Below are 23,657 nucleotides of genomic sequence, written 5' to 3' on the forward strand. Positions count from 1 at the left end.
GTTCTTTGAAGCTTAATAATCACTTCTGGTAGAAGTTGTACACCAATTCTGTTGTTGGTGTTTTGTTGGTTTGTTTGTTTTTTTTTTTATTGTGAGTTTGTTTGGTTTGTCTGTATTGCCAAAACCTGCTCTTTTCAGCTTCTAAAACTCTGGACATGTAGTCAATCATGTCTTACAACAGAATTCTATAACCATTAACTCCTTTCGTGTCCACAGTTCTTCCCTCACCCATCTGTCAACAGCCTAAATAATGACTTTTTCGTTACAATACTGTCATTACAGATTCCCTTTCGTTCTCTTTTCCTCTAACCCCCAAATTCTGTATTGAAACATCAGACTGAATTTGATATCTTACAGGGTATGATTTCTTAAGCCAGGTTAGAAAATATGGCTTGTATATGTTTTACTGAGTACCTAATACACTAAAATGACTTTTCTTTATGTCTAGGCTTTAAATAGTCTTATGTCTTTAATGAAGCTCATGGGTCCCAAACATATCAGTTCAGTAAGAGTGAAGATGATGACTACACTGAGAACAGCGCTAAGATACAAGGATGATTTTCCAGAACTGTGTTGCAGGTGAACTGATAGTGTACCCAAACAGTGACATACCTGCTATTTTTGTCCTTGAATACACTGTTTTGTTCTGTTCTAGACAATAATCTAAACCAGAGCTGAAGTAACTTCAAATGATTCTCACGACTCACCTAAAATGTCTTTATGCAGGGAAGAATCATTGATTACTATTGTTTTGTTGTCTCTTTTTGTTTAGAGCCTGGGATTGTTTTGTTCGAAGTCTGGACCATTCATACCTTGGCTCCTTGCTTAGTCATGTGATAGTAGCATTATTGCCCCTTATACATATCCAACCAAAGGAAACTACAGCAGTATTTTACTTTCTCATAGTTGAGAACAGGTACCGTACAAAATATTTTCGGTTATATTACAGGAATGGGGATAACCCTAAATTAAAGTTGTCCAGCACTGAGATGAGAAAACTTGGTTCTCTGCAAAATAGTATGTTGTTCTATAAAATTGTCACTTCTCTTAAATGGCAATGAGATTTTGAAATTTGACAAGTGATAGCCTCATCTGAAAAGGTGTTTTTATATTGTTGTTATAAAAATATATGACACTGTGGCCAAGTTACAACCCATTCAGACACTTAACCATGCCAGGTTTTCCGATTCTGGTTTTTGGTTTTTTTTTTCTGCTGGTATGGAAAATGACTTCCCTCTACATGGCACACAGACAGAATAACAGTGATTGCTGACATTTGCTCTACTCTAGAGAGAAGTATACGGAGTTGGAAATAGGGAGGAAATTAGTTTTTTTATTTGTTTCCTTCAGTAATTAGAGTTATAATTATGAAGTGCACAGAATTTAATGTTGGGTAAGATTTCATACATCCTTCAGTTGGTGGTTACACCAACTGAAAATAAAATCGAAGTCTAATACAAAAGGCTTAAATTTTTGTAACTTTACCTTTTTGAAGACAATGTTGACTCTTAATTCTTTTTCGTTTTATGTTTCGTAGCTTAAAATTATGGGGGTTTTAGGAATAGTGATAGTTTTTATCTTAATTACTTTTGTTGGGTTTTAATTTTTCTTGCACTATATCATACCAACACTATTCAAGATAAAAAGTGACAATAAGAACAATAAGGCTCTTGTAGAAGTCTGTGATAGCAAAATTGAAAGAAATTCCTTCATGTTAGGAACACAGAATTCTTTTTTTTTTTGGTTGTGTGTTTTCTTTTCTTATGAGGAAAACTGGAACTGGATTCACATCAAATGGGATTATTCTCACCATTTGGCCAGTGTCCAAAATAAGGAGAGCTGATCCTGGTAGAGATGAATGGCAATTTTGAAAACTTTGGAAAGAACTGTCTTTAAAAGAGAAAGTAATTTGAAGTATAGAGGAGAAATACCTGTGGCTTAGTTGAGTAAAGAGAGAAACAAGTTGTTTAAGACGTATACTTAATTAGGTAAAAAAATTAATGAAATTTACTTTTTTCTGCTTTTCAAGCTATTGTTCTTCTAGTCATTACATTTCATTGCTTTCTTTTGATGGGTTCTTAAGATTTTTCTGAATCACCTAATGTTTTCTATGTTCTTTGCAATATTTTTTTTGTAACTATTAGGGATGCAGTACGAGACTTCTTACATGAAATATATTTTCTGCCTGACCTTCCAGAGCTAAAAGAAATTCAGGTCGTCCTTCAGGAATACAGAAAGGTACAGCTTCTTTTACTTATTTGTTTATTTTTAATGCATCAAATGAATTCATGACAAGTGAGGAAAACATGTAAAGTTTATTGTTAAGCAGAAATAGTATTTATCTGCCTCCACAATAAAACAGAATTTGTGTATCGCAGGAATACTTTGAAGCAGGTTCTGATTCTTCTTTAGGAGTGAAATATACTCATGCTTATTTAACATGCTTGTTTCCGTAGCATCTCCTGAACACTGACTTTTCATCTTTATGAGACTAAAGAGATTATAAGATTGAAAGTCAGCAGTATTAGCTATGGCAATGACTGTGTTACAAGAGAAGCTACATTTAGTTTGATCCCTCTTCCATATTCTCTTTAGAGGTGACAAAGTCTGTCTATTTTTAGGAGTACTCTATGGTCCGTTTCTTTTGCTTGCCCTCAGAATGGTTAGGTAATAGCAATTATTTAGTGGGAATGAGGTAACAAAAGTAAAAATTAATTTGATTTTAGATAATGAGGTATTCAAAGCAAAGGATTTTCTTTTGATTTAATCATTTTTATTTACACCATCATTATATTTACACAAAAGTGTAAATATAGCACCTTTTTGAGGAAAACATTTTTAAAAAAAGACAGGAAGACAGTGGTATATACATATAGATGAGAGTGTAGGCAGAAAGGTGGTTGGCTGTATGTATTCTCACTTGTGTTATTTGAGATGCTGCTTAACTGTGTTCCTGTTATACTTAACTTCAACTTCTTATGTCATGTCTTGTTCAGGAATCCTCCAAAAGCACTGACTTGCAGACAACACTGCAGCTGTCTATGAGAGCTATTCAGCATGAGAATGTGGATGTTCGTATTCATGCACTTACCAGCCTGAAAGAAACATTATATAGAAATCAGGTATAAAAAATCTCCTTTAGTAGAATTAAAAATAAATCAAAGTAGCTTCTGCACCAATGATCTAAAACTCCTTACTGTTGCTGGGTGTTCACATGAACTGTGTTATTCTCCTCAATTTATTAAGCTAGCTGTTTCTTAATATAATGGGGAGAAGGGATTCTTTTTCATCATGTCTCCTTGTAAGAGGACTTTTGAATCCTCCAAATCTGTGTGGTGCTGATTCAGCAAGCCTAGTGGTACATTTCTTATCTTTTTTCAACTCCAAGGGAAGATGTATCTAAGAAGTCTATTTCAGCAATCAGTTGTGTGGGCTTGTTCCCTGTTAGAACATGTATGGCTTTTTGCATCAGGAGACTAATACATTAAAGCCAGCATTTTTTTTGTGTGAGTGTAGTATCTGAAAGAATTAAAATGTGTGTGACCACCTCACACCTTTAATTTTTTTTCTCTCTTCCTTCTTAGCCTTCCACCCTCAAAAATTTGAATCCATTGATCATATTCAAATAAATTTTATAGCCATGTACAAGTTGAAGACTGCTTTACAAATCTGTGTGGTTATTAGCCCAGAGGGGTGTATGTGACCTATTTAAAAAAAAAATAAATAAAAATCTGTCCCCTTAGTAACTATAAGATTGTGGGACACTCTTTAGACAGAAGATAAAAAAAAAAATCCTAGCTAAAAGAACAAAGAATCATTGTGTATATTCCTGGCCAATCAGTAATTCTTGCAGCTCAGGTCAGCAAAATGTTGCCATGTCTTGCTTAGTTAGAAGTCTAGCAAAATAATTGAGGTAAATCAAACTTAATTAATTCCACAGCTTGTGCAACTATTTGCTCTGTTATGTTGGCTGTGGTTTCAGTTTTCATTAAACATAACAATGGCAAACATCTTCACATTAAGAGAAATTTTTTTTCTGTATTTGGACTAAATGTGGAACTGGGGAAAAAAAGCTGGCCCAAAAATGAAGAAGGAAGGATATCCAATTAAAATGATGGGCATTGATTAAAGGACTTGAAACCCTGGGCTATTTAGGACTAAGAGTGAAGAAAAGGCCAACAAATGGGAAATAATAAGGATAGAAATGACAGTGAAACCAGGACGTATGGTAACAGCTGCATGAAAGAAATTGGGAGGAAGTACCAGAACACATCAGGAAAGGGACAGGTAAGTGAAAAAGGTAATGTAGAAAAGAAGAGAGGGTCTTGGTAAGACAAGGAAAGACAATGAAGTTAGTAGAAAGGTGTATGACAATGAAATACAATATTGGCCGTGACAGCATTATTAACTGAGGCCCAAATCCCTCATTATTCATTTGTTTAGCCCTCCCTAGGGTAACAAGCAATTTAGAGTTTATAGTTACTGAATGACTACCTAAAGTCATGGCTAAATGAAGTAGGAAGTAAGAGTGAATTACAGATGGAAAATTTCTGAGGTTATTTACCATAAACATGGTTGTAGAATAACTCATCTGTATTTTTCAACTTCCTAGGAAAAATTGATAAAGTATGTAACAGACAGTGAAACTGTGGAGCCAGTCATCTCCCAGTTGGTAACTGTACTTCTAATCGGCTGCCAGGATGCAAATTCTCAAGCCCGACTACTTTGTGGAGAATGTTTAGGTGAACTGGGAGCCATAGATCCTGGTAGGCTTGATTTTTCAACAAGTGAAACTCAAGGAAAACATTTTACATTTGTGGTAAGTGTTGCTGTAGTGTTTTGTTTAGCATTAAGGGTTTTTTAAAAGTACTTGGGAGTAGGGAACCTCTTGTCTTTAGACCCTTTGAAAATCTATACTTGCTTTCTCATCTAAAACAGTTTAGAGTCAGGCTTCAAAGTGATTATTTGGAGATTAAGGATACAGCTATTACTCTGTTTTAATAACACTGCCATTCTGTTTGTGATTGAGGCTGGTGTGGAGGATCCAAATTTTGCCTATGGATTATTAATGGAACTGACCAGAGCGTTCCTTGCTTATGCTGATAATGTTCGTGCTCAGGATTCTGCAGCATATGCGATTCAGGTAAGATACATGTTTAGATCCTATTTTTTTTTTCACAGATTATTTCCTATCACACTGAACTTAGAATTATGCAATATAAATGTGTATTTTGAAGTACATGTTTAAATATTTGAAACTTCATCCTATACAGCTTTAAATTACAAGGTAAAAGGTTACTCAGAGTAGTGATTTTTTTTTTTATTTTTTAAAGTCCTCAGTGCTCACTTAGAATTCTGAGGAGTTGTCAAATGAAAGAAGATTTGTTTGCTTTTGTGTCACGATATTTTAGGAGAGATCTGATGTTTCAGAGGTAACTAACAGTCCATACATAGTGATTCAAGGAATAATCCTGGGACTGACATAGAAATGGTGCAGGTTCCATAGGCAGAAATGAAAAGCAGTGTATTCCTAAGAGGGTTTCTGCTTACACTTTTAGGAAGCAACTGAAAGGGAGCCTACGCTTATTTTCAGACTCTAGTCTTCTGTGCTGGTTCGCCAACTCCAAGCTGATTTGGTGGTTGTTTGGTTTTGCTTTTTGTTGTTGTTGTTTAATATCTTTGTGAAAACTTCAGGACAACTCTTTGCTCCTGGGGAGAATAAGTGACCCTATGTAGTCAGCAGAATATGAAAATTTCATTATCTTATGCACAAGGAGGTATCAGACTAACTTCTAGTCCTGGTTTATTGGCAGATGTGAAGAATACGAGATAATGTGGTCCAAGCGCCAACTGGTGAACCTGGGGAATCAATAGTTAGATGAAATCAACACTGCCTAGTAATAGGGGATTAACAATGTTGGATGAAAGTTTTGCAGTTATGATTTGTGAATTAAGAGTTCTGTAACTTCTATCTCATTACTTCTGGCTATACACCAGTTTTTGTTACACTGCTGTTGTCATGAAATACCTTCAGTGCTAACTTGGTCACATAAACTATGCCTTTTCAGGAGTTACTGTCTATCTATGACTGTAGAGAGACAAACACTGACTGCCCAGGCTCCAGGCTTTGGAGGAGGTTTCCTGAGCATGTGCAGGAGATCTTGGAACCTCACTTAAATACAAGGTATATGACAACTTAAGCAAATTCTTTTCATAACAGCTTTAAAAACGTTTTTTTTCCTCCAGGCGAGCAATAACTTCATTTGGTTTTGCAATTGTTACTCTTCTGCGAAGAGTGATATGTGTATATAGAAAATTCGCATAAGGTCTTTCTACGTAAATCTGAATTAGCACTTCCTTGAATGTAATTCTCTAGAAATCAAATGAGCAAAATTCTGAGCTCATACTTTGCCCAGATCTACATGTTTGTCCCTAGAGCATTGTCGTATACGATGTTTTGAAGCTTTTGTTTCTATTTTCTTTCCTCTGTAAAAATTCTCACTAGGATTTGAGTTTGTACTCCAATATATTAATATCCCTTTACTGCTACCCTTTATAGGAGGAGCACAGTGGCTTTTAATTTGACTTTTCATTTTGTTGAGTTAATCATAAAAATAATGTGAAGACAACTTCAAATGATGTATGCACCTTAATTTGAAATAATCAACAATGTTTCTATTTCCTCATGAAGACAGTCATGCTCATCTCTAAGTTTTACCTTTTTAGAAAACAAACTTTTTGGCATTTCTTGGCTTTCATGTATGTTCTGGGTTTTTCCTATGAAAAACATAGTACTCAAATATTTATCGAACTGCATTTCTTAAAACTGATTTGAACAGCACTTTGAAATATACTTAAAAATTCAGGTAATATGTTTGGTTGTTTGTATGTCATGTTTCATTTAAGAAGCTCTAGAATAAAAAATGTTGACTACTGAAAGTATTTTCTTAATTCTTTTTTAAAAGATTCAGAAGATGAAACCTAATATAATTCCAGTCAGGGAACTTCATAATTAACGATGTGCTATTGGTTTTTATTATATTAAATAAAAAAGTTAGTTTTATTAAATGGATATTCTAAAATTGCAGGTACAAGAGTTATCAAAAGGCTGTAAATTGGTCTAAGATGAAGAAGCCAATTTACTTAAGCAAATTAGGTGATAATTTTGCAGAATGGTCAGCGACTTGGGCAGGTTATCTTATAACAAAGGTAAGAGAATAAAGCTGCTCTCTATATTGGTATATGCAACACGGTTCTTGAACCACGTTTTGGTTTCTGAAAGTCAGGGATGGATGGGGGAATATGCCTATTTGCTATATGCCTGTTAAAGCATGTACCTACTTTTTGCATTATCAAGATAACCGTGCACCTTCCCTTCCCCTGCATTGTTGCTTCTTGGCTAGGCTTCACAGGCATTGTCAAAGACAGAAGTCTAGGAAGCTTGCCCTTGTTCAGAGACTCTTGTATAGCTGAAGGCACTGACAGACGCTTGCGTAAAGTATCTGAAATGCTTCTGGAAAACCTCAAATTTACCTTCTCAGTTTCCAAAAGATTTCTTTTGTTCCCCCATAGCTCCACAGTCCCACCACATAAAAAGTACTTGTCCTTTTCTTCCTTTCCTTTTGTCTTTCAAACATGTAAGTGACCCACTGAAAATTTCACTTCTAAGTCAGCCACTTTAAGAAGTGAATTTAATTGCAATAGCTCGGTAGCTACATTGTCCTCTTTCTATTTCAGAGAAGAATTGAATGTCTTCCTAAGTTCCTGCTTTTTGCAGGCTTTTAAGGGCAGAAGAGAGGCTGAGTGCAGTAGTAGACTCTTGGCCTTAAGGTTTCTTCTATGGCCAGTGCAAGTTCATAATGGTGTAGAAACCATGGGCAAGTGGATCATGTAAGCAATGCTTGCCTGTCTTTTTGTGGTATCAGCAATTGATGCACGTAATAGCAGCTGCCATCTGGCATCCCTGTTGCAGTTTTAAGTCTGATGAACCTTCTGTAGGACGTAAGTATCTTAAAATTGTTTGATGGAATAGAATTTGTATTTGTCAACAAAAAGAAACCTATTAATTGTTCAGGCATTTGCACTTTTGTAGTGATGCTTTTCCTGGAAATAATATTTTTCTATAGGTGCGACATGATCTTGCCAGAAAAGTTTTCAATTGCTGCAGTATTATGATGAAGAATGACTATAAAGTTACAATTTATCTGCTTCCGCACATCCTTGTCTATGCTTTGTTGGGATGCAGTCAAGAAGATCAACAAGAGGTGAGATGTGTAAGATGGTAGTGTTCTTCATAGGAATGTTCAGGAGCTGTTCTTCCTAAGAGCTGTTCAGCTCTGCAGAATTACTGTAGACCTACATGAGCAAATTTTATAGGTGTTATACTCCTTTTCCTGTATTAATAATACAAATTTGCTGCCAGGATTTTGAATATACTCATACAAGTTTGTGTTGAACTGCTGTTCTGTGGATTTCCATCTATTTCTTCAGTAGGGCCTAGGATGAGGTATTATGTGGTTAATTATGACTGCAATAAACATCAAGAGCTGGAGTGGGTACGAAGAGGAAAAGACTGCAACACAAACAAGGAATAAATTTAACTTGTGTACTTCCAAGAATTCAGACCCATAATTTTCTGTCTCCCTTGCATACACTTACAATTTAAGTGAAAAAACTACTTAGCTACCAGATTCATGGAGAACAGGATTCATAGATGTCTTGTAGCAAAGGAGGGATAGGAGAGAAAAGAATCATCCAGTCTGCTTTCCTTCAGTTTGCTTTAGCAGAAGTTGAAGAGACCAAAAAATATAACTTAGATTCTTTTAATTTGAAAATTCATAGCTAAGATATCTGTCTTTAAACATTGTGGGTGTGTAGAGGTGTGTGATGATTTTTGTGTGAACAAGTTCGTCCACAGTAAGCATCTGTTATGTATGTTAACTTGTATTCCGCTGACTAAAACAAACAGGAAGCAGGTGGTATTTACTTAAGCAAAAAAGTAGATCTGTGATCTGGTAGCCAGTAGATAACTTGAAGTACTGTCTTTGCAGCAGAAGTGCAGTAGCATTGATTGTGTCTTGAAACCTAGAATTCCAGTAATTGTGATGGTTACTCTGAATCCAAGGGTTTGCTTTTCAAAGGCTTTCTCCCTGTATGGAATCTCCTGACAACTGCTACTTGGCTTGCCTTTTCTTCCTCTTAAGATTGTGGGACAAACAGAGCTTGCAAATAAGCCCCAAATTAATAAAATATACAGTTAAAATATCTAGTATTTTAGTTTGATTTTTGTGTTAATTGCTGTTTCCTACTATTTTGATGCCTGTATGGTGCTTCTGTCTTTTATCATATTAATGTTTGTGTAGGTTTATGTGGAAATTATGGCTGTTCTGAAACATGATGACCAGTCTACCAGGAGACTTGAAGACAGTGCATCTGATCTAAGTCAGCTGAGCACACAGACAGTGTTCTCCATGCTTGATCATCTAACTCAGTGGGCTAGACATAAGTTTCAAATACTTATTGCTGAGAAAAATACTGGCAAGTCTAGCAAAGACAGAGGTGATCTAAAAAGTGAGTGATGCTTAATTTATTTAAAGTAGCATTTACATTCTTCAGATAAGTATTTAAATTTGCCACTTCACAATATGACCCCTTAAGAATGCAATATTGCTATATGTGTCTGTGATTTTTTACTATTATGCTGTGACTTCCACCGCCTCCCACCCCAAATCCATTGGTTTGAATGTCTGTTGCAAGAAATACAGAATCAAAATAAAAAATTAAAATGTTACTTTCTCAGTAGTTTTCTAAAGGTTCAGTTTAACATACTGTGTGCTGTCTTGCAAGATGTAGGAAGTTCACCAGGATTGTTTTAAATAAATTATTGTTGACAGAAGAGAAAAATGTGTTCTTAAATTAATCAGATCTCACTAAATTGTGAAATTAATTAATTGAATTTTGATGCATAAGGTAATTCTTATAAATTAAACCTCAATGGACTGACTTTTTAAAATGTCTTTTTTCTATAGCATCAAGTGAGGACTATGGAGAATATCAAAATGTGACACGTTTTCTAGACCTCATACCTCAGGATACACTAGCTGTGGCTTCCTTTCGCTCTAAGGCTTACACAAGGGCTGTGATGCACTTTGAATCATTCATCACCGAGAAGAAACAAAATATTCAGGAGCATCTTGGATTTCTTCAGGTTCTGAAGTTCTTTTTGGTTTTTGCTTGTTTTATTTTAAAACGAAAGTAGACATTGATGAATAAAGCTTTGAAGCTTTGTCAAATTCTTCTTTGAGATGGGAAGAAGAAAACATGTAGTCAGGCTCTTGCAGTTGGATACAAGTGTTTAGTCATTGTCTTTCAGCAATATTTAGTACTTCCCCTTGCATGGCATGCTTCCTATATGAAAAGGAAGGAGTAACTTTGTAGTTTATAATAAAAGATTGTAAGATCCTGAAAATAATTAGATGTGTTTTTGTTGAAAGTATGGCATTTATTGCTTTTAGTTAGCTCTGTGCCTTTTGTCAGAGAAAACACAGCTAACTATAATAACAACAAAAAAAAACCCTAAACACATTTGAAGGAAAGCTAAGTGGCTTTTTCTGAAGTAGAGAAAGAGCTAATGCTAAGGGTGTTGAAAATTATTTAAATTCTTTTCAAGAAGTATTTTAACCTGTGGGATTAGCCTGTTTGTGGTTCCTTATGGTTTATATTCCTCAGTGACATTTCAAATTTGAAAAACTTAGTATGTTGCTTTTCCATCTTAAGTAATCTGCAGCTTCATGTTATACAACTTTATCACGTAATAATAGGGTATTTTGTCCTTTGTACAGATTGTTTCAGGTAACTTGATGTGGTATTCTTTCTGTAGTACAAGATCATGAGTATTACAGTATGCTGTAGTAGGGCTGAACTTCAGAAGTAGTCCAGCAAAACTGACATTTTCCATGAAAGCTTAATACCAAGAAGTCATACAGAGTAGTTTGTTCTCCATTTTCAAGAAGATGTGTGATTCTGAGCAAGTTATATATAAAATATCATCGTTTTGTCTTAAGAGTTGTTTTTAATGTCCATTTCCAATTCTTTTTGAATAAAGAAATTGTATGCTGCCATGCACGAACCAGATGGAGTAGCTGGGGTGAGTGCAATTCGGAAAGCAGAACCATCTCTCAAAGAACAAATCCTTGAACATGAAAGTATTGGTTTGTTAAGAGATGCAACAGCCTGTTATGATAGGGCTATCCAACTGGAACCTGATCAGGTAAATACAAGACAAATTCTTTATTTATTTTTTAAGATATATATAATAGTGGTTTTTTAAATCTCCTTAACTAACTCAAGACTAAGCCAAAAATACCTCTTCAGAGTATTTAGGTAACATGGGCACATAAGACTTTACTGCAGCAGTTGCTGAATAATTACTGCTATTGGAAGTGTCTTATGAACTGAAACACATATCTTACTGGGTTTATACTGTAATTTGCAGGCTTGGGTTAATAGTTGGATGCTTATGCCCAGGTTTTTGCTAGGATAGCTTACCAATTAAAGTTCAGTCTTTGCTTGGCAAGGCCTGGAATTGGGTTGCTTAAATATCAATCAGTACTGGTACATGCCAAGAGAACTATTAAAGCAAGTTACCACTGATTTTATTCAGAGTAATTTTGACTTACTATTTTTGATTATTGACTTCCAGGGAAAATGTTCATAATATAAGAGCTATTGGAAATTGATTAAAGAAAACTTGTAATTATTTGTCTTCCATTCCCCTTTCCCTTATTTGAAATATATAAGGTACTGTAAAGCTGAGCTGTACCGGAAAACCATCATGCTTTTCATATGCCAAAGTGAATATACAGAGATGTGATGATAAATGCGAAAAGAAAGTTGAAGACATGTATTACCCTTTCTATATTTGAAATACTCTTCTAATGGAAATTTGTAAAAAGTTTCCTACAACAGGGTATCCGTATGGTTTCTTGCACTTCCCTATGAAGCAGTGGTTATCTAGCACAGCTGATAACAAGTATAGTAAATAGAGTGTTTTGATGGCCCTACTTCATTCCCAGAATATGGAAAACATTTTATGAAGAGTGAAATTGCTTTGGGTTTGGGGGTTTCTTTCTTCCTGTGACTTTTTTCTTCTTGTTGTTGTTAATTTCTTTAAATCAAATTTTTATTCACAGCTCTGATATGGGTATTAATAAATCAACATCAAACTATATTTGTGGTGAGGCGCATTTCAAAAATTGCCAGTGGTGATTTAAGTTCTTTGGTAATCCTAGACTTTTTTTAATTTTGAATGTTCATTTAGCATATGGTGCAATTGGTTATGCCTTTTCATATTATAAAAAACATCCAAATGGACATATTTCCTCCTTCAGACTGCCATGAATTTCGTTAATGTATGTGTGGGTTTTTTCATGTTTGTTTTTTGGTTTCTCCCACCCCACCCCCCCACCCCTATTTCTAGATTATTCATTATCATGGTGTAGTGAAGTCCATGTTAGGCCTTGGTCAGTTATCTACTGTAATTACTCAGGTCAATGGAGTGCTTGCAAACAGGTACTGTAAGCATCTAATACAATGTTTATTTGAGTAATATGAAGCTCTTGTGTTACACCTGTGTCTCAGTAGCCATTTTTGCATGTTATCAAGCATTTAAGGCTTATCAAGCATATCCAGTTAGTAGTGTGAAGCTAGAAAACTTTAAGTGCTTTGTCTATAAATCATTTATTTCAAGACTGCTGGAAATGTTAGTACTTTTTGTCTGCACTGTGTGCAGTGTTGATATGCGCTTTAGTTTGTTAAATAGAATCTTTCATTCATTGTCTTGTATGTTACTGGTTCTATAGCTGTTCAGTAGCCTAACAGGATAAATGAATTGGAAGATGGTAATTTTAAAAACGTGCCATGGAAGTTAAATACACTACTTGGAAACTGAATTTATGGGATCATGTTGTACAGCTATTATTTGTTATCAATGCATATCCTTTGGTTTTACTGAATTTTATTAGAAGCAAGCTTACCTTGCTTCTTTTCAAGTAAGAGAAGTTTTGTATAAAGAATATTTGCTAATATAATGTAGGACTAGCATACTGAGGGGGGAAAGGGGAAAAAAAATTTAGTTCAGCACAAACTTTTATTGCCTTTGTTTTTCTTTTAATAGGTCTGAATGGATTTCTGAATTGAATACTTACAGAGTAGAAGCAGCCTGGAAACTGTCACAGTGGGATTTACTGGAAAATTATTTGGCTTCAGGTAAGTTATGATATCAAAAGATGAATACTTCCTTGCATTTCTGAACAAGTGTATGTTTTAGTCTAATCATCTTGAATAAAGGGGCAACTGTTGTAATTTTTTTTGTCTTCGGTTTTACTGGGTGGAGGATTGGTTCTGACAGTCTTCTACATTTTGTAAATGTATTTGATTGTAAACTGTATAGTCTTTGAGTGGAAATTTCAAGCAAGTTTAAGGCCAAATTTCTTCTTGGTTTGTTTGGGGGCATGGATTGTGGGGTGGAAATATCAGTATTTCTAAAATTCGGTTAATTAGTTCTGAGAATAACTTATTTTTCCTGTAGTACGTTAAGACAAACTAGCATTTTCAGATTAAGCTGCTTAAAGAAATGGAGTTTGAGAGGCTTTTTTTTTTTTCTCCCCAAAGATGTGAAGTCCACTACCTGGAGCGTCAGACTAGGGCATTTATTATTATCAGCCAAGAAGAAAAATGAAGCAGCTTTTTATGACACACTCAAGGTTGTTCGAGCAGAGCAGATTGTACCTCTTTCAGCAGCAAGCTTTGAAAGAGGATCCTATCAGCGAGGATATGAACACATTATCAGGTTTCTGATTTTCATGTCACTATTTTCAAATCCAGAAATCACATAATCAAGTATGCAGCAGTAAGAATTTTCCATTTCCACAATAAATGGTACTGATGTGCATTTTCTGTCACCTCTTTTTTTTTATTATTTTTTTTTTTAAATATGCTCACCCAACTGGAAACCTTTGATTAATTGGGAATTTACATTTATCTCCCGTGAAAAATATTCACAATAAAACTGTTGGGTATAGTCTTTTAAAATCAGCAAGCAAATTTATGTAACATCAGGTAATAAAAATAAAAAATTTAATTCCATGCTTGAAGTAGTACATATAGGCCAGTAACTCCATTAACTTAAGAGCGTTGCTTTTAATCTGTATGGTGGCCTAAAAGCACTCTCTTCTTTTGTCAACAAACAGCAATAAGAATTGAAACCCCATCCCTTTCAGTAGTTTTACTTTTTCTTTTTTAATACATTTTGAAGTTGGCTGTAGTAGACTAGAAAGTTAGTAGCCTCTTTTTAATGAAAAAAGCTTAATAATTCCTGTGCACTGTAAGCACATCCTTATGGCAAGATATTGCATGAAACTAGCCAGTTGAAGTATATATTTCTTAATTAATTCTTAATTCTGTCTGTGTTGGTAATTTTTGCAGTCTTATTTTATTTAGGAAATGGAGTTTCAGTATTGAGAAAGAAGTGTTTCAAAATAGTTCAAATGAGCTGTTGATCTGGGCTATTCGGGAGCCTTCAGCCACTGTTTTTCTGTCAGGTATATGCCAATGAGAACTTAGGCGTTTACAAGCTCTCAGCTTTGCAGCTTTACAGTGACAGCTAATAACAATAGTATTTTTAAATAAATGGAATAACTTTATTGTAAAGGAGGTGTTTAAGTAACGTAGTATGTTGCCTTAAATGGTATTTGTTAAAAATAACAGACTTTTTGAAGAATTATTGCTAAAAGTAATGGATAGAAATACTCTTTCTAAAGACTGACTTCCTTTCCAAGTGGTCTTCGTTGTCTCTGTGTTCAGCAGCTTGACAAAGGAATAGTGTGAAAATACCTAATCAGTTTACAAATCCTTGATTTTGTGTGTTTGGTTTTGCTGCATTTTTGCTTTTAAAAGGAGTCCTACTACTTGAAATTACTTATGTGGCCAGCTTTTAGAAAGCAAATGGGAAAAGCTTTGTAAAGCTTGCATATATATGAAACAGCAACCAATTTTCAACAACTTCTTGCCTTTATTTTGCTAACACAGGTTACATATGCTGTGTGAGTTGGAACATAGTATTGGACCAATGTTTCAGCAACCAGATGGTGACCACAGTAGAGATTCCTTGAATTGGTGTGCTCGTATTGAAATGACCCAAAACTCTTACAGAGCAAAAGAACCCATTTTAGCACTGAGAAGGGCTTTGCTTAGTCTCAGTAAAAGGTGAGAACATGACTATTTCTTGTCTGTTTATGTTGTATTCTGAGTAATATTCTCTTTTCCCATATGTGTGTTAGAAGAGAGAAGAGAAAACTGTGGAAATTCATGTTGTAGACAAAAGCAGTCCTCTCCAATATTACATACCTTCAAAATAGAAGGGAAAAGTGGTGTCTCTGGGAAAGATAAGGGAGAAACAGGGGGAAAGAGTATTTGTTTCTAGGCCTAAATGGAAAAAAGGTGAAACAGATGTATTACAAATAATTTTAAATGATCGCAATGTAGTATGTAGCTTATTGAGAAACTTAGTGTTTCAACACATTGTGATATTTACTTCAGATTGTAAAGCAGCATTCATGACTGAAATTTTTCATTTTCTGCAAAAATATCTCTGCAGCCAGGATTACAGTGAGCTTGTTGGTCAGTGTTGGCTCCAGAGTGCTAGAGTTGCAAGAAAAGCTGGTCATCACCAAACTGCCTATAATGCTCTTCTGAATGCTGGGGAATCTACGCTCTCAGAACTTTATATAGAAAGAGCAAAGTGGCTCTGGTCCAAGGTAAAGAAAATAAAAATAGAACTTACTTTCTTACATGCAAGAAAATAATCTTTTTAGTTTTCTTCAAGAAAAAAAGGCGCACAATCACTATACATAAAACAAAATATGGCAACTGGGACTATCAAAACTATCTGACTGCAGCTGAGCCACGGGAAGTTTTTACCTCCAACTGCTAGTCAAGCCTTTTCTGTTTCCATTGACTTTTCTGGCAGCTATGTATAAAACTGGTGGACTACCTGCCTCTGCCAAAGCAGCCCAGGCAAATTTAAATTACCTTAATAGTAGACCTTTCCTTAATTTGTATCCTTTTAACTAATAGAGGTAGGCAGCAAACATGGGGGCAATTATTGTGGTAAACCTAAAGGGACAACAATATTGAGGTAAGGAGGGAATATAAGAAGCATTTGAAGTCAGTGATACTCAGTTACTACAGCCAGAATGGTCTAGAATACACTCAGGGACATAGCTTTGCTTTAATAACAACTGTAAGATGGAAGTTTTAAATTTCTCTTATTTAAAGTATATAAAATGTTTTCCTCTTTCCCTTAGGGTGAGGTTCATCAAGCACTCATTGTTCTCCAGAAGGGGGTTGAGTTATGTTTCCCTGAAAATAAAGCACCATGCAGTAGCAAAAATCAGCTCATCCATGGTCGGGCAATGCTGCTAGTGGGCAGGTTTATGGAAGAAACTGCTAATTTTGAAAGCAATGCAGTTATGAAAAAATATAAGGTAATTTGATATACTAGTGTTAAGGCAGTAGTTTTGAATAATAATAATATATCCCTTAAGTAAGCTATTGTTATGCTCCTGATGATGTCAACCAAGGATAACATCAATGGGATTAAATGGTATATCAGTGTGTAGGAGGGAAGTAGTTCTTGAAAAGACTTAACAATCTGAATTAGCTTTAATATAACACGTCAGTACAGGGAAGTCTACGGTCCCCAACACCAGGAGCTAAGAATACCTAATGTAACTCTTTAGAGTAAAAAACAAATTACAAGAGCATGGCTTTTTTCTTATGCATGCACAAATTAGAATTCCTCACTAAAATGTGGGCTACTGTGGATAGACGGTGAGATAACTTGATGACACATTGCACTACTCTTCAGTGTTACTTCTCTCCCTGGTTGTGACTTACAACTGTGCTTTAAATATGCTTGCAGTCTCTGAAGAACTAGGAAAAGGGGCAACCAGTATGTTTTACTTCATCAACACCGCACTACACTGCTTTGTCTTGCTATGCCAGTGAAATACTGTCTTGGCATTGATTAATATTGCCTGCTAAACCAGTAGTAGATGCAGATCTTTATGCTTCCTTAAAAGTAGTATATCTCATATCTAAGTTTTGGCATTTGATACTGTTAATACTTACCGCTGTCTTCCTAATTAAAATATTTCTATAACAGTCACTTAGAGAAAAATCTAACATACGTATCAAATCAAATGAAGGTTGAAATAATGGAAACTAATGAAATTCCTGTGGATTATATTAAAATACTAATGATTAGAATTCTCTGCTGTCTAAATATTGGCACTGGAAACAAGCCAGTGTTAGAGAATGGATGTGCCACTTGCTAAGTGAAAAACATAGAGTCATAGAATCATTTAGGTTGGAAAGGACCTCTAAGATCATCAAGTCCAACCATTAACATCCTGCTGCTTCACTTTTCAAAAAACTAAAAGAAACACAGTATTGAGTTTATCAGGTTCAAGAACTTGATTATAATATTTTTAATGAAACTATAATCTTTCCTAGTTGTGGAATCCTATATTATCCTGTCGTGAATTATCTTGCTGTTTTCAATTCCAAAAGGTACTTTAAGAACAGACTTTTAGTGTGTACATGCATTTATCTTGGGGCAAAATTACAATTTTTGGAGTTACAAAGTTACAGTTAATACTTTTTTCACACATATTGCACAAAGGTAACTAATACAAGATTCTTGTTTCTTGAGAATCTTTATTATTATTGTTTTATTTATTTTAAATATAGCATCCTCTCAAAAGTAATTATCTCTTTTTGATTTTGTTGCAGGATGTTACGATTTTCTTGCCAGAATGGGAAGATGGACATTTTTATCTTGCTAAATACTATGATAAATTAATGCCAATGGTAACTGACAACAAGATGGAAAAACAAGGAGATCTGATTAGATACATAGTTCATCATTTTGGGAGGTTAGACCCTAGGGGAACTTTGCTTAGTTTCTATAGAAGGATGAGTATTAGGCTGAAAAATCATTTTATAGGAATATATTGTCTTTTGAACAATTCAGACTGACTCAAATTTTATGCAGTATTGTGAAACAAAATACTGCATGCTTCCTTTTCATTTTCATACCTAATTAATTTTATTTCTGCCCTCTAAGCAATTGACAGACGTCTTGTGTAAGACAGTTAATTATTTCATCTGCAGTTTTGATTAATAAAAACAAAACCTTTGCATATTAGTAAGCTTTAGTTGTTGCAGATGCATTAAAATGCTGAACATAAATTTCTAAAGTCCAAAATGGAATGTAAGACAATTAAGGATGTAACATTTGTAATGCTTCTAATAAGTATCGTTAACATGCTGTGATTTAAATATGTAATCACAGATCTCTACAATATGGAAACCAATTCATCTATCAGTCAATGCCAAGAATGCTATCTTTATGGCTGGACTTTGGAGCGAAAGCATATGAATGTGATAAAGGTAGAACACAGTACATACTTCTTTATGTCATACTTTTGAATATATGATCGAAAGAGCAGTGAAGTATATTTACAGTTCTTTGTTTAGACTTACTGCCTGAGATTATATGGAAACAAGAAAGTACTATTATTCTTTTAAATTACAGGATGTTAGTGTGCAGGGGAGTATTAATTATTTTCATTAAACCCTCCAGAACTTTTTTTAAAATATATTTTAAAAATTCCTTGGGTAACTGAAGTCAGTAAACTGACTTAGGGAGCATCCTTGCATGTCACCTGTCGCCTTTTCTAAGTTGCATCATGACTAATGAGTAGTGGTTTTGTAATGCTTGCTACAGTGAAGTGTTAGGCTTTGGAGCTTTTTTGCAGTTTGTCTTGGTTCAAGTTGTTGAAGGAATTTTACTGAAATTTAAATGGGGGCGGGGGGGAAATCCTGTAGGCAGCATCAAGGCATATGAAACTACTACCATAGATGCATTTTGGGTGGGAGATTTTTGTACAAATGAAAATTGCAAACATTGCCTGTGGGTCTGGAGTGAAGCAGACAGTTGTGGCTCCTTGATCTTGACCTATACACTTAGGTCAACTGAATTTGGCTGCAGGCACATCAGATGCTGCGTCTGTGTTGTTGATGTGCTACTCATGCTGGGCCCTCAGGGGCAGGGGTGGAGACAGGAGCAGATGTGCTAATTTCACCCCTTGTAAAGACCTTCTTCATTTGCTCTCCACTGAAGAACACTGGCATCCTTTTACTGGGGAAATACAGGGAGTGTTTTTGTTTTGTTCTGTGCCACTGCATCACTTCAGAGGAGTAAGAGATGTTTTATTTTAAGAGTGTAAGGAGAGCTTTTCTGACATTGTCTGTTCCATGTTCCTGTTGTCTGTCCTTGTTTATTTCCTGTTATTCTGGTTAGTTAAATAGCATATGTATTAAGTCATTGTACGCTATGTTAAAAAGAATGTTACACTAGGAGCTTTTCCTTCTTGAGTTTTTTTGGCTTATGAAAATTACCAACAAAATATGTTTCTGCAGGCTTGATTTAAATGACTTCACACTTCTGATGGAAAAAAAGGAACATAATCTTGTCCTCTTGTGTTTTTCAGCTAGTCGTTCAGAACGCGTTCAAATGAAAAACGATTTGGCTAAAATAAATAAGGTGATTACAGAGCACACGAATCACCTGGCACCTTACCAGTTTCTGACAGCTTTTTCTCAGTTAATCTCCCGAATCTGCCATTCTCATGATGAAGTCTTTGCAGTTCTGATGGTGATTGTTGCTAAAGTGTTTTTAGCCTATCCACAGCAAGCAATGTGGATGATGACTGCTGTGTCCAAGGTACCTTGATAAGTATATCTACACCTTTAAGATTGTCAAACTTTTTTCATCAGAAAGAAATGTGAATATAACCTATTTTACTTGAAGATGTTAAGAAGGAATTGAGAGTTTCAGTGGCTGTGATACCCTGTTCCACAACACTGTATCCATGCTATCACTGCAAAAGATTTTATTGCAGTCTGAAGTTTAGATGCCACAGTTTAAATGTTCCAAATTAGAACGCTAACATGCATCCTGACTTGTATGATGTATTAGGAAGGGAAATTTGAATAACAAGTAGCTGATGAATTGGGTAGTTATGGACAACAGATTTTGTTGGGTTTAGTAATTGTAATAGTAATTCCAGTTTTATAATCAAATAATCAATTCTGTGCCTTGATTAAAATGAGATAGATATACCACTTAGTCCTAATACTTACCCAGTATTAAGGTCATTCCAAAGCAAATTGGAAAGCGTGGTGCATGCTATTTCTTTAAGGCTGGTGAAATAACATTCAGGATATGCTGGCATATTCTTGAATATGGGCCTTAGTGTTGTGGGACTCCCAATAATGTTTTCAGAAAGCAATAACCCACAGAGCCACCAACTGTACCACTTTAGTACTTGTTCAGGTACGAAATTTCAGTTGGAGGACATCCTTCTCCAGGTATTAAATATGACAAGCAATAAACAGGGAAAAGAATATATTAATTACTGGGGTGGTGGTGGTGGAGGTGTTAGGATTCTTTAATTGATTTGACTGTTGTTTAATAAATTTTAACTTTCCTCTTTTTTCAGTCCTCTTATCCTATGCGTGTCAATAGATGTAAGGAAATTCTAAACAAAGCTATTCACATGAAGGAATCTTTAGGAAAATTTATTGGAGATGCAACACGCCTTACGGATAAGCTATTAGAACTATGCAACAAACCGGTACGTGCAAAAATAAACAAATTAATGCATGTAATAGGATTATTTAAAAATGTTATACAAAAGCTTCTCATAGCTTTCATTAGCCAATTCATTACATTACTACAATTTAACAGAAACTACACTTACTTGTAAAAGATTTTATTTTTTTACTTAATAAAAATATTTTTTAAAGCAGAAAATAGCTCTAAATTGAGCACATTGTAAAATATATCAGTACATAATGGTACATTTCATAGTGCATGGGCTTTACATTGTTTTGTGCTTTGGTGTGTGATTCTTGCCAAGTAACTTTCACAGAGTTTTACTATAAAAATAGGGTGTTTGTGTTTTCATGAACAAATGAACTTGATAATAAAGGTAAAACGAAATAAATTCTTTCATTATTCTGTATTTACATTCAGAGTGAAAAATACATGTGCTGTAAAGGCCAGATACACTTACTTTTGACCACTCCCATTTAATTTGAAATGTAATTTCCCATTTTTCATATTACCATAAGCATTTATTATTCTATTCATTAGTTAATGTAAAATAGCAGTAAGATTTTAAGGGTTTATTTTTAACTTTTGAACTTTTTTTTCCAAGGTTGATGGAAACAGTTCAACATTAAGCATGAATATTCATTTCAAAACACTTAAGAGATTAGTAGAAGAGTGCACATTTAGTGAAATTCTCATTCCCTTACAATCTGTAATGATACCAACTCTTCCTTCAATTCCTGGTACACATGCTAACCACGACCCTTTTCCTGGATGCTGGGCCTACATTGCAGGCTTTGATGATACGGTAAGCCTCTAGCTGGCACCTCATTTTAAACTTCATGTTAAACAAATGTAGCTGCAAATATATCTTAGTTCTCTAGAAATGGAGGAGTGGGTAGGAAACTTCATAATTACTGTTGTGGAAACTGAGTTGCTTCTGTCATAATAACCTGAGATAGATATGGCCTCTTGGTACTTAGATAAAGTTTTAGCCTGAAGTTAATATGCTGTGGCACCATGGAAGTGCTAACGTGATTGGTTGCAGTGGTTTATTACAGTTAGACACGTTATTTTGTATGATCTGATACAGGTGTTAATAAAGAATTTGATTTTTTCCTTAGGTGGAAATTCTTGCCTCACTTCAAAAGCCAAAAAAGATCACCTTGAAAGGTTCAGATGGGAAATCTTACATTATGATGTGTAAGCCAAAAGATGATCTAAGAAAAGACTGTCGGCTCATGGAATTCAACTCGCTTATTAATAAGGTTTGATGAGTTATACAATCAGATGCATATACTTCTTGCTGAACTATCTAATGAAAAAAACCAGCTTGCCTTGAGATAAAGCTTTACTGGAAGATAAGTAAACTGTTGCAAAATATCTTATTTCAGCAGAAATGAATAGCAATCGAGAATATATAACTCCTAACAGACTTATGAAAAAAATAATAAAATGTAACACTTTGCCAAAACAATTGCTTATTCCAGGAAAAATATACAGGAAAGGTTATTTACAGTAAATAAATAACTGCCAACTTTCTGTTGTCATGCTTCATATTTCTTATTCAGGATTTTCTAATTTTTTTTTATGAAAAATAGGTAAATTCATCTTTTCATAGTAAAAGTGTTGCCGTACTTCCTCTTTTAGTTATGTTTTGCTTCTCGGCAATATGTTTAAGGTTAAGATACTGTGTTTTCCATGAGGTTAAAGCAAATAATAGCATCTCTGAAACACTAAAACACTTACTTCAAATACTGCTTTTAAGGGATTTGAGTCATGTGCAAGTTATGCAGTTTGACTATTTTATTGTAAAATTCTCTTTTTTTTTAATTTACTTCAGAGAACAGAGGATCATTTTGCTTGTGTTTGACCTACTGCAGACAGCAAAGCTTAGAATTTTAAATTCTAGATCGTGTGATTGGAAAATACATATAGACAGAATAGTTAATGTTATTGATATATTTTGATCCTATCTATGTTATCTGTTAATCTCATTTTTCTTTTGTGAATAGTGCTTAAGAAAAGATGCAGAGTCACGTAGGCGAGAACTCCATATTCGAACCTACGCAGTTATTCCATTAAATGATGAATGTGGTATAATTGAATGGGTGAACAATACTGCTGGCTTAAGAAATATCCTGATAAAACTTTATAAGGAGAAAGGTAAAGAAATATATTAGACTATAGTGATATTATATTATATTCTTTTAAAGGGCTTGTATCTTAATTAGTAAATGAGACAAACAGCAAGGATCAGACTAAATTCTAGGAAGATGGTCGCGTGTATTTTTAACTATCTGCAATATATTACTGTTTGTATTTGTGGCACGCTTTTACTCTTAAAGGGAAGAGAATTGGTGCTTGCAATAAACAAGTTCCTTACAAGAACTGATAACACAATCATCTTAATACATTATTTTATACAATAATTTCAGCAGCAGTGCCATCAGCATGGGAATGTATATGCAGCACTGAATAATAGAAAAGACTGGACTTTTTCTTTAGATTTGATCTGTTGTTTTTAATTAATGTTACAATTGTGTGAGATAATTAAGATCATTTATAATTGAATCAAGGTTGAGGGTACTGCAGCTTGCCAAGGAAAAGATGAGATTTCTTTTTAATTTCTTGTTTAACAAAGCAACTTTCTGGTCAGTGCAATAAAATTTTGGGGGAAAATTTCACACATTATCTGTGTGTATGCAGATATCTTGGGAGTTTGGAACTCCAAACATCTCAGCTGAATATAAGGAATGGCTTTGTGAGGCTGGTGGGGGTGTTTTTTGTGTATATGTGTTCCCCCCACTCCATCCCATGGCGATTGGTAAAACTGGAGGCTTGTTTGCCAGGTCTTCTTTTTCAGGTAACGTTATGATTTTTTAATTTTCTTTCCAGTACTCTACCACTAACATGT

The 23,657-nt window shown here is 34.7% G+C and overlaps 1 protein-coding gene across 3 annotated transcripts in view; it reads left to right on the forward strand.

Annotated features, from left to right (window-relative positions):
• ATR (ATR checkpoint kinase) overlaps positions 1 to 23,657 on the forward strand; it is a 42,941-nt gene that overhangs the window by 15,275 nt on the left and 4,009 nt on the right. For all 3 annotated transcript variants that reach the window (XR_012650972.1, XR_012650973.1, XM_075031742.1), the window contains exons 18-42: positions 449 to 579; positions 773 to 916; positions 2,145 to 2,238; positions 2,997 to 3,122; positions 4,613 to 4,819; positions 5,030 to 5,143; positions 6,069 to 6,184; positions 7,089 to 7,209; positions 8,127 to 8,264; positions 9,363 to 9,570; positions 10,029 to 10,207; positions 11,105 to 11,269; positions 12,479 to 12,570; positions 13,175 to 13,266; positions 13,672 to 13,849; positions 15,088 to 15,264; positions 15,656 to 15,815; positions 16,365 to 16,544; positions 17,854 to 17,996; positions 18,416 to 18,513; positions 19,617 to 19,849; positions 20,628 to 20,762; positions 21,348 to 21,548; positions 21,865 to 22,008; positions 22,756 to 22,906. Coding sequence is in view for 1 of the 3 variants with exons in the window: in XM_075031742.1 (XP_074887843.1) it covers positions 449 to 579; positions 773 to 916; positions 2,145 to 2,238; positions 2,997 to 3,122; positions 4,613 to 4,819; positions 5,030 to 5,143; positions 6,069 to 6,184; positions 7,089 to 7,209; positions 8,127 to 8,264; positions 9,363 to 9,570; positions 10,029 to 10,207; positions 11,105 to 11,269; positions 12,479 to 12,570; positions 13,175 to 13,266; positions 13,672 to 13,849; positions 15,088 to 15,264; positions 15,656 to 15,815; positions 16,365 to 16,544; positions 17,854 to 17,996; positions 18,416 to 18,513; positions 19,617 to 19,849; positions 20,628 to 20,762; positions 21,348 to 21,548; positions 21,865 to 22,008; positions 22,756 to 22,906 (3,727 nt within the window). In the remaining 2 variants the exon portion in view is untranslated. The remainder of the gene's footprint in view (positions 1 to 448; positions 580 to 772; positions 917 to 2,144; positions 2,239 to 2,996; positions 3,123 to 4,612; positions 4,820 to 5,029; positions 5,144 to 6,068; positions 6,185 to 7,088; positions 7,210 to 8,126; positions 8,265 to 9,362; positions 9,571 to 10,028; positions 10,208 to 11,104; positions 11,270 to 12,478; positions 12,571 to 13,174; positions 13,267 to 13,671; positions 13,850 to 15,087; positions 15,265 to 15,655; positions 15,816 to 16,364; positions 16,545 to 17,853; positions 17,997 to 18,415; positions 18,514 to 19,616; positions 19,850 to 20,627; positions 20,763 to 21,347; positions 21,549 to 21,864; positions 22,009 to 22,755; positions 22,907 to 23,657) is intronic.

The sequence above is a fragment of the Buteo buteo genome, chromosome 7 (genome assembly GCF_964188355.1).
Source record: "Buteo buteo chromosome 7, bButBut1.hap1.1, whole genome shotgun sequence".
Lineage (NCBI taxonomy): Eukaryota > Metazoa > Chordata > Aves > Accipitriformes > Accipitridae > Buteo > Buteo buteo.